The sequence below is a fragment of the Entamoeba dispar genome, genomic scaffold (assembly GCF_000209125.1).
Source record: "Entamoeba dispar SAW760 scf_1105229458259 genomic scaffold, whole genome shotgun sequence".
In the NCBI taxonomy this organism is placed as follows: Eukaryota; Evosea; order Mastigamoebida; family Endamoebidae; genus Entamoeba; species Entamoeba dispar.
Window position 1 is genome coordinate 46332 of NW_001853103.1, and position 9386 is coordinate 55717.

The window sequence follows — 9386 nt, forward strand, 5'->3', positions numbered from 1 at the left end:
TAGTACGTTTACATTTTCAAAACTAGTAAGATAAGATGAAGAAGATTAAGAAGTGGAAACGTTTCTTCAAGATATTTAAAGTCTGAAATATATGAACCTTTAACTGCTTCAAAAGCTTGTTTGTAAGTAGTGCTTTTATTTTTTAAAGTGCACGAAATAATATAAGAAATATTATATTCACCAATTGTTAAACAACTTTTGGCAACACTGATAAAATATGAGAAAACACTTGGGCTTTTCTCTTTATCAATGAAAGAATTTACCATTGCATCAATTGCACTTATCCTTGATAAGTAAGTTTTAAATGATTCTGTCTGAAGAATAATTTCTCCAATCGTCAATTCTTTGATTAATTTTAAGTCATAAACAAAAAATTGTTCTGCAATTTTTGATGTTTTAATATCTATAAATCTATAAAAATCAGTTCTTACCTTCGGTTGTTTCTGACTTTCTGTTAAAGAAAATGTTTCAGTTGTTACATCAGTTTTAGTTTCAGTTTCATTATACTTAAATATGCCATCTGGTCCTACTTCAGTACCTATTAATTCTAAATCTGGATTTGGAGATTGTATTGGACTTTTACTTGATGCAATGAATGGTTCTGATTGTTGATCAACAGTACTAAGACTAGTAAATGATAACCTTTCAGTTAATTTTGGTTTACCATCAACAGTAGTCTTTGTATCTTTTTTTATGTCAATATCAACTTGTGATTCATTAGTACTTGTCATATCTGAAACAGACTCAGAACGAGATATTTTTTTTTTAGAAGTTTTAGATCGTCTTACAGGACTTTTTAATGAGGTATTAGTTGATGACTCATGAGCCTTTTCTTTATCAATTTTTTTTTTAAATTCTGTGCTAAATAAACTATAATGAGAAGAAGAACACTTACAGAAGTTCCTAAGATTTTGAAGGTCATCACTTTCCATTACTTTTGAATATATTTCAAGCCAATAATTAGCAATTTGATATATACTGTCTTTGATAAAAGGGATATTTTCATTGACATTATTTTCTAATTCACTATTTAATATTGTTATTAAATCTTTATCAGAAATAACTTCTCTGATAGTAAATAAGATTGATAGAGTAAGTTCATGACTAACTAATGATTTACTAAATAAACATTGAAAAGCAATTAAAGGAGGAATAGCAATAATCATTCCTGAATCATTAAAGTGAGGATAAAACTTTCCTTCATTTTCAAATAATTCAAAATTTTTTAATACACACCTTAATAACCCTCTACTGTTACTATCAGGTTTAGAGACTAAAATATCATCAAATATAGATTCTGGTAATTTAAAGTTATTGATATACCTCACTAATTCTTTAAAAATTGTTCTTTTTTTTATATCTAATTTATGTACAGCCCATTTTACCTGTTCAATTTTGTTGTATCGTATTAATGGCATTTTATCAAATATAACAATATTTTTATTTTTCATTTGTTCAGTGAATGTATATATATTAATTTCAGAACTATTTGTATTATCATTCATTTTTATTGCTTTATAATATATTTCATCAAGACTATTTCCTTGAATATAATAAATTCCTGTGGTGGAAAATGTTCTTGAAAGTCTTCGTATCATATTGTTCTCTAGATTTAAAGAAAGAAACTAAAACTATAAATACTTTTTCATAGTTCTGTTAAGATATTTTTGTATGTTTAAATCAATGCCATAACCTTTTTATTGTCTAACATAATAAAAAAGAAACAATAGTATTTAATTATTTTTTATAGTTATTTTTATCTCTTTTGTGATTAAAAATGTTTGTCAAAAAAATGATGACATTAAAAGTTATTTCCCTTTTGGTTTGAAGAACTATTATTTTTTATCTATAACATTATTTTATATTATAAATTTGTTTTTTATTGTTACACCAAAATGATTATTAGTTTTTTATCTGAAAAACTTTCCTGAAATAATAATACTTTTTCAAATAGCACTCTTTTTAAAAAATAAAGAAGAATATACGTGGAACCAGATCAGTTATATTATTTCTTCTTTTTTTTTTTTAATTATTAAAAAGTTAAAACTAAGATTAATTATTTAATATGGACGTAACTAAATTTCCTTTACCTCAAGGACTTAAAGTACAATTAGATAAAATTCGAGCTAAACGTGCATTTAACCCAGCAGAATGGATAGAAAAGAAATGTACTATGTTAAATAATTATTTTAAAGAATGTGGATTAAAAGGAATTGTATTAAATTGCTCAGGTGGAATTGACTCTTCAGTTACTGCAGCATTATGTGTTCATGCACAAAAAATGCCTAATTCTCCAATTCAAAAAATCCTTTGTTTAGCACAACCAATTCACTCTACAGCGTCAATTCAAAATAAAGCATTTATTGTATGTGAACATCTTGGAATTGAAATTAAGACAATTGATCAAACTACAATATTTGATAATCTTCATTCACTTGTCGAAAGTTCAGTCGGATTAAAAGGAAATGCTTTTTCTGATGGACAATTAAGAAGTTATATGAGAACTCCAACTGCTTATTATGTATCACAATTAATGAGTGCTAATGGAATTCCTTCTGTTGTTATGGGAACAGGCAATTTTGATGAAGATGGATATATTCTTTATTATTGTAAAGCTGGTGATGGAGTTGTTGATTTAAGTCTTATTTCTGATCTTCATAAAGCAGAAGTTTATCGAGTTGGTGCTGAACTTAAACTTCCAGATATTATTCTTGGTGCAGTTCCATCAGCAGATTTATGGTCAGGACAAACTGATGAAGATGAAATAGGATGTAGTTACCAATTTATTGAATTGTATACAGAATATTTAATGATGAATGAAACAGATAAAAAATCATTTATCAGTGCATTAGATGAAACTTCATTGAAACAATTTAATGAATGGAGTGAGATTGTTCAAAAGATTCATAAGAGAAATTCACATAAAAAATTCCTTCCCAAAACATTACCAGTTTATAAAAATATGGAGGAATTCTTAAATCATTAAAATAATATTCTTTTCATTAAAAGTTAATATTTTTACATAATAATTTTTCTGTTGATTATTATAGGTTGTAAGACTTTATTTTTAATTTATTCTTTTTATAATTCAAACAAAAAAACTATGAAAAAACTTAAGGAAATCACATGGAAATATAACAAAAACAAGAAAATAAAGAAAACAAAGAAAATAAATAAATAGTAAAACTAGTTTGTCTTAAATATTATTTTTGGGATTTAAAATAGAAGGATTTTATATAAGTCAGTATATCATTAAAAAGAACTTAAAAAGAATGGAAATAAAATAAATAAACTTAAATAAACATTATGTCGTTACTTGATTTTTTTCGTACTAAACATATTAATGTACTTTTATGTGGAATTGATGGTGCTGGAAAAACCTCTATTACATTAACTTTAAGTGGCCTTGATCCTAAAATTTTTCCACCAAAACCAACTTTGGGTTATAATTCTCCCTCTTTTAAATCAAATGGAATTAAGTGGGTTTTTTGGGATGTTTGTGGTCAAGCTAAATTTCGTAGTCTTTGGAAGTCATATTATACTAATGTTATTGCTGTTGCATATGTTATCAATGCCAAAGATACTGAAAGGTTTCAAGAATCAAAAAATCTTTTATGGGGAATTATTAATGATCCAACTATTCGTTCTTATCCAATCCTTGTTTGGGTAAATCGTGGTCATTCTAATGAACTTAACGACCTTCCTAAAGATCGTGTATTTGTTTTGGATTGTGATGCTTATAATGGAACAGGTCTTAAAGAAGGATTAAAGTGGTTGAAAAAAAAGTTAAAGTAAATAACATTTATTGTATATATATAATTTTGTTATATATATCATTTATATCAATTTGTGTTATTAAAAAGTTAAAAAAGTTTTAAACCCTTTTTACACATTTATTAAAAAAATTCAATTAAAAATCAATTATTACAAATGAAAACTGAAATTCTCTTTTATTAAATAAAAATTAAGTAAAATTATTTTAACATTAAAAAAAAATAAAAGAAAAAATCATATTTTTTATAAAAAAGGATGAATAACAAGTGAAAGATACTTAAAAAAAGAAAAATAAAGGGTAAGAATCTTCCATCACATTCCAATTAAATCTTTTATAAATTAGAAAAAAGGATTTAAAAGTCCAGGGCATACTCTTTTTAATTCAAATTAAATTAAATGCCACCTAAGCCATCACATACTATTACTGGTCAAGATCATAATAATGCTATTGAAATAGATTGGTCTAAATGCATGGGATGTGGTATGTGTGCTATGAGATGTAATTATGGAGTATTACATAAATCTGGTCCAAAAATTCCACCAACAGTTACTCCAAATAGAGAGAATGTTACTCAACCAAATGACGATAAAACACGTGTTCTTATTGATGAATCAGATTGTGTTGGATGTGGACAATGTTCAAGTGCCTGTAACTTTGGTGCTATTAAACCAGTCAGCCATATTGAAAGAGTGTTTGAAGCAAAGAAAGCTGGAAAGAAACTTGTTGCAATGATTGCACCAGCTACTCGTGTTGGTATTGCTGAAGCTATGGGACTTCCAATTGGAACATCTGCTATGGCACAATTAGTTCATTGTTTAAGACTTGTTGGATTTGATTATGTCTTTGATATTAATTCAGCTGCAGATAAAACTACAATGGACGATCTTGCTGAAGTTGTTGAAATGAAGAAAGAAGGAAAAGGACCTGCTATTACTTCATGTTGCCCAGGATGGTTAGAATATTTAGAAAAGAAATATCCAGACTTAATTCCAAGAGTTTCTACTGCCAGATCACCAATTGCTTGTCTTGCTGGATGTATTAAGAATGCATGGTGTAAAGACATGAAAATTCCAAAAGAAGACATTTACACAGTTGGAATTATGCCATGTATTGCTAAAAAGGTAGAATCACAAAGACCTAATCTTCATCAAGACTATGATGCTGCTTTAACTACCAATGAAATTGCTACATACTTCAAAGCACATCTTCCAGCTGAAGAATGTAAGTTTACTCAAGAAAGAGAAGACACTCTTTCTAAAACTGAAGATGGACAATGTGATTTACCATTCAGAAGAATTTCTGGAGGAACAAATATTTTTGCAAAGACTGCTGGTGTTGCTGAAACAGTCTTAAGAGTATTGGTTAAACAAGCTGGACTTCAATGGGACCCATCTAAAATTCAAGCTGAAGTTATGTTTAAAGATAATGCTTCAGGTTCTGCTATGACTAAATTAACAATTGATATTGCAGGTACTCCAATTGTTGGAGTAATTTGTCATGGAGGACATGCTATTACTAAGGCATGTGATATGATGAGAGCTGGAGAACTTAAATGTGATGTAGTTGAAATGATGGCATGTGTTAATGGATGTCAATGTGGAGCTGGACAACCAAAAATTCCACCTGCTAAGAAAGCTGATTTTGTTAAAAGAACTGCTGAACTTGATAGACTTGATGATAATACTGATATTAAGGCAGCTTGTGAAAATACTGATGTTCTTGCATGGATTGACTCACACTTTGATAGTCACGAGCAACATGAATATCTTCATACAACTTATCATGCTAGATATCCACAAGCCTAAATTTAATTGAAATTTTTTATTTTTAATAATTTAATTAAGATTTTTATTAAAATTTAATGAATAGAGAAAAAATATTCCGCTTTTTTTATACTACTTTTCATTAAAACTGAGTTATAAAACAGTTTTTTTCAATACAAAGAATTTGAAGAAATAAAAAAAGATAAGAAAAGAAAATGATAAGAAGAACAGGAAATATATTCAATCCAAAATAAATTGAATGTAGAGAAAGTTAAAGAGTTAATTAAAGAAAAACAAAAGAAATGAATAGGAAATAAAGACAATAGTCAAAACAAAGAAATGAATAAAAGGACCTCAATAAAAAGTAAAGAATTAAGCATTAATAAAAATATCTTCTATTGTTCATTGTTCAGTGGAGATTAATTAATCCCTTTGATTTAGAAGTGTTTATTCATCACTTATTAGTTCATTCTTTGATTTTAGTTGTTGAATTGTGATAATTTCATTTTCTCATTTATTTATTGAGGAATAAAATATTTTAAATATCCATTATTTAAATATTCATTATTTAATTTATTTTTGATTTTGATGCGTTTAAATTTCTTCTTTATTTTATTATTTTAAAGAGAATATATAATTATTACTGTATTGCTATTGGCTAATATTCTTTTTAGTATCAACCACTAGACCATTTTTCTTTATTAATCTTATACTGTCAAATATATTTGTATCATATTAAGTAATAATATCATCTTTATAAATACCTATTCTTTTATTATCAATGATATCTATTATTGTAATTAATAAACATTGTTATTCTTGAAGTATTAATTAAGATGTTTTTCTAACCAAATACAATATCATAACTATTCCATAACTGGTTGATTTAAATGATGATAATATTTTAGAGTTCTGTGTTGTGTCTCTGATATGCTATTTTCGAATCATAATGTTATTTAAAATAATAAAAAATAAATAACATTTAATTAAAATAATAAAAATGAAATGATGTTTATTAAAATAATAAAATAATAAATAATGAAGTGTTATAAACGTGTATTTAAGTATTTAATCATCTGATTTTAATCTTAAATACATTAAATTAAAATGGAAGAGTTAATAAACAAGAACACTCATTTCTTTAAAGAAGAAATAGAAACACTTCCAAATATTCAACAATCAATTGATGATATTAATAAACAATATCAATATTATTTAGGAAGTATTAAAAATGAAATATTTGAAATTCAAGACAATGAGACATATGAACAAGCTATTAAAAGGGGAGAAGGAATATTTGATAGGATTGATGAAACAGAAAGAAGAAGAAAAATAATAATAGAAAAAAGTCAAGAAACAATTAAAGTAGTTGAAATAATAAAGAACCAAATGAAGAAAATAATAGAAGAAAGTAATAATGATGAAGAAATACTAAGTAAAACACGGAATGAAATAATCGATAAAATCATTTCAATTGAAGAAATGAACATGAAAGATAAAATATTCAGAACACCAGAAGAAAAAGACAAAATCACCCAATCCTTTAATAAAAAGAAAAAAGAATGGGAAACATATTATAGTGATTATTTTGAGAGGAAGAAGAAAAAAGAAGAAGAAGAAGAAAGAAAGAAAAAAGAAGAAGAAAAGAAGATAAAAGAGGAAGAAGAGAGAAGAAGAAAACAAGAAGAAGAAATAAAGAAACAAGAAGGAGAAAGATTAAGAATAATGAAAGGAATGAATACAATTGAAGAAATGAAACAAATAGAAGAATGGACAAATAGAAAAGTATCGAATATAATATTTGATTCAGATATTGATAATTGGAATAAGAATACATCAGTATTTAATCAAAGAATAATGAATAGAGAAGATATAATAATTATTATTGAAGATACAAATGGAAATAAATTTGGAGGATATATTAATGTGAAAATTGATAAAGTTAGTAAAATAATAAATGATCCAAAATCATTTTTATTTTCATTAAAATCAAATGGAAGAATAAAAGGAATGAAGAAATTTGATATTAAAGAACCACAATTTGCATTTATTTTATGTGATCAATCAAATGATTTTTTGTTTGGATTTGGATATGATGATATTAGTGTTTATAAAGAAAATTATAAAACAAAATCATATTGTAAACAATCTTCATATGAATATAAAGGAATATCAAATACACTTTGTTGGAAAGAATATTTCACACCACAACGAATTATTGTAATTGAAATGAAATGATTTTTATTCGTTATTATTTATTTGAAAACTAAAAAAATAAAAAAGAATATAAAATAAAATCAATAAATGAATATAAACATTTCATCTATCAATTAATGAAATGGTGAATATAAAAATGTTCATATTTCTTTCTTGTTTTATTTTATTTCATTTGAAATATTTATATTTATTGTGTTAATTTAATAAATAATAAAAAGAAATAAGAATAAAAGATAAATAAAAATATAATAAAATATTTATTTTATTCTTTTTTATTTATTTTTATTTTATTTATATTATTTTATATTTATTTATTTTATTCTTCTTCTTTTATCTTTATATCTATTATATATTTCTTATTTTATTATTTATGTTATATTCTTATATCTTTTTATTCTTATTTTATATTTATTCATTATTATTCATTTCATATTAACAATGATAAATATCAATACAACATATAATAAATAAATGATATAAGATAAACAACAATAAATAATAATAATAAAATATAAACAAACAATATAAACAAATATAAAATGATACAAGATCATCTAATATAAAATAAGAATAATAAAGAATAAAAATAAGAAATGAATGATGTTCAGAAAAGAAAAAATAGACAAAAAGAAGAAATGGATGATGATAGTCAAAGATAAAAATCAATATAAAATATAAAATCAAATATAATAAATAATAAGAATAAGAATGATTATCATATTTTATTATTATATTCTTCTTTATGATTCGAAGATAGCATGTCAGAGATACCACAAAAAGGCAACGAAAAAAAGGAAATAAGAGAAAAAGGAAGAGAAAGAATGATATAAAAGAAAAAAGTGAAATTAGGAAGTAGAAGAAGATGAAAAGAATAAAATTAGAAAGTAGAAAATATAAAATGAAAGAAGATAAAAAGGAATAATTCAAAATGAGATAATAAATGATGAAAATAATGATGAAATAAATGATACATTTTTTATTACAGAAATTAGAAATATGAAATAAAAACTGTTTAATTTATTGATGCAATTTATTTAACTTTATTTTATTTATGCAATTTATTTTATTCATTTTTATTTTTATAATTTTTATTTATATATATAATTTTTTCTTTTTCTTTTTAATATATTGATTATTTTATTTTATTATTTATCATTCTTTTATTTATTTTTCTCTATTCTTTTATTTGTTCATTTTTATTTTATTTATGAAATATTTCAATATTATAAAATAATTTTATTATTTAATTATTTAAATGATTTAGATTAAAATGAATTTATTCTATATTTCATTGATTTCTTTTATCTTTATTTTATATTTTAATAATTTCTTTAATATCATCATTTTATATTATTATTATCTTTATTCTTTCATATTTTTATTATTTATTATTATTATTATATTTTTCATTTATTATTTTAATTTAATTTATTATTAATATTATTTATATTTCTTTTCTTTCTTATTATTCTTCTTTATTCTTATTATTTCTTTATTTCTTATTTTTTATTTTAATTATTTTCATTTGATTCATATTTTCATTTCTTGTTTTCTTGTTTTGATTATTTTGATTTGATTTAATTTTAATTTTTATTATTATTATATTTTTGATTATTCTTATTTATTTATCA

General features: G+C 23.7%; 4 protein-coding genes across 4 annotated transcripts, besides 18 other annotated features; 3 read left to right on the forward strand and 1 right to left on the reverse strand.

Moving 5' to 3' along the window:
• Nucleotides 1-8: 8 nt before the first annotated feature.
• EDI_339190 (uncharacterized protein) lies at nt 9-1598 on the reverse strand (the record flags this gene model as incomplete). The annotated part of the gene is made up of 1 exon (XM_001734391.1): nt 9-1598. One exon carries the CDS (start codon nt 1596-1598, stop codon nt 9-11), a length of 1590 nt encoding a protein of 529 aa, XP_001734443.1.
• Nucleotides 1599-1730: 132 nt separating this feature from the next.
• Nucleotides 1731-1760: a sequence feature (AT_rich).
• A 73-nt stretch (nt 1761-1833) lies between these two features.
• Nucleotides 1834-1884: a sequence feature (AT_rich).
• Nucleotides 1885-2000: 116 nt separating this feature from the next.
• Nucleotides 2001-2067: a sequence feature (AT_rich).
• Nucleotides 2066-2986, forward strand: EDI_339200 (NH(3)-dependent NAD(+) synthetase, putative; the record flags this gene model as incomplete). The annotated part of the gene is made up of 1 exon (XM_001734392.1): nt 2066-2986. The coding sequence occupies one exon, from the start codon at nt 2066-2068 to the stop codon at nt 2984-2986; it is 921 nt and encodes a 306-aa protein (XP_001734444.1).
• Nucleotides 2982-3034: a sequence feature (AT_rich).
• A 26-nt stretch (nt 3035-3060) lies between these two features.
• Nucleotides 3061-3089: a sequence feature (AT_rich).
• Nucleotides 3090-3306: 217 nt separating this feature from the next.
• EDI_339210 (ADP-ribosylation factor, arf, putative) lies at nt 3307-3795 on the forward strand (the record flags this gene model as incomplete). The annotated part of the gene is made up of 1 exon (XM_001734393.1): nt 3307-3795. One exon carries the CDS (start codon nt 3307-3309, stop codon nt 3793-3795), a length of 489 nt encoding a protein of 162 aa, XP_001734445.1.
• Nucleotides 3778-4027: a sequence feature (AT_rich).
• A 143-nt stretch (nt 4028-4170) lies between these two features.
• EDI_339220 (periplasmic [Fe] hydrogenase large subunit, putative) lies at nt 4171-5580 on the forward strand (the record flags this gene model as incomplete). The annotated part of the gene is made up of 1 exon (XM_001734394.1): nt 4171-5580. The coding sequence occupies one exon, from the start codon at nt 4171-4173 to the stop codon at nt 5578-5580; it is 1410 nt and encodes a 469-aa protein (XP_001734446.1).
• Nucleotides 5578-5638: a sequence feature (AT_rich).
• An 86-nt stretch (nt 5639-5724) lies between these two features.
• Nucleotides 5725-5887: a microsatellite.
• Nucleotides 5888-5895: 8 nt separating this feature from the next.
• Nucleotides 5896-6484: a repeat region.
• Nucleotides 6485-6490: 6 nt separating this feature from the next.
• Nucleotides 6491-6517: a sequence feature (AT_rich).
• A 3-nt stretch (nt 6518-6520) lies between these two features.
• Nucleotides 6521-7243: a repeat region.
• Nucleotides 7213-8499: a repeat region.
• Nucleotides 8500-8530: a repeat region.
• Nucleotides 8531-8541: 11 nt separating this feature from the next.
• Nucleotides 8542-8720: a microsatellite.
• Nucleotides 8721-8783: 63 nt separating this feature from the next.
• Nucleotides 8784-8951: a microsatellite.
• Nucleotides 8952-9093: a sequence feature (AT_rich).
• Nucleotides 9094-9105: 12 nt separating this feature from the next.
• Nucleotides 9106-9282: a microsatellite.
• Nucleotide 9283: 1 nt separating this feature from the next.
• Nucleotides 9284-9382: a microsatellite.
• Between the last annotated feature and the right edge of the window lie 4 nt (nt 9383-9386).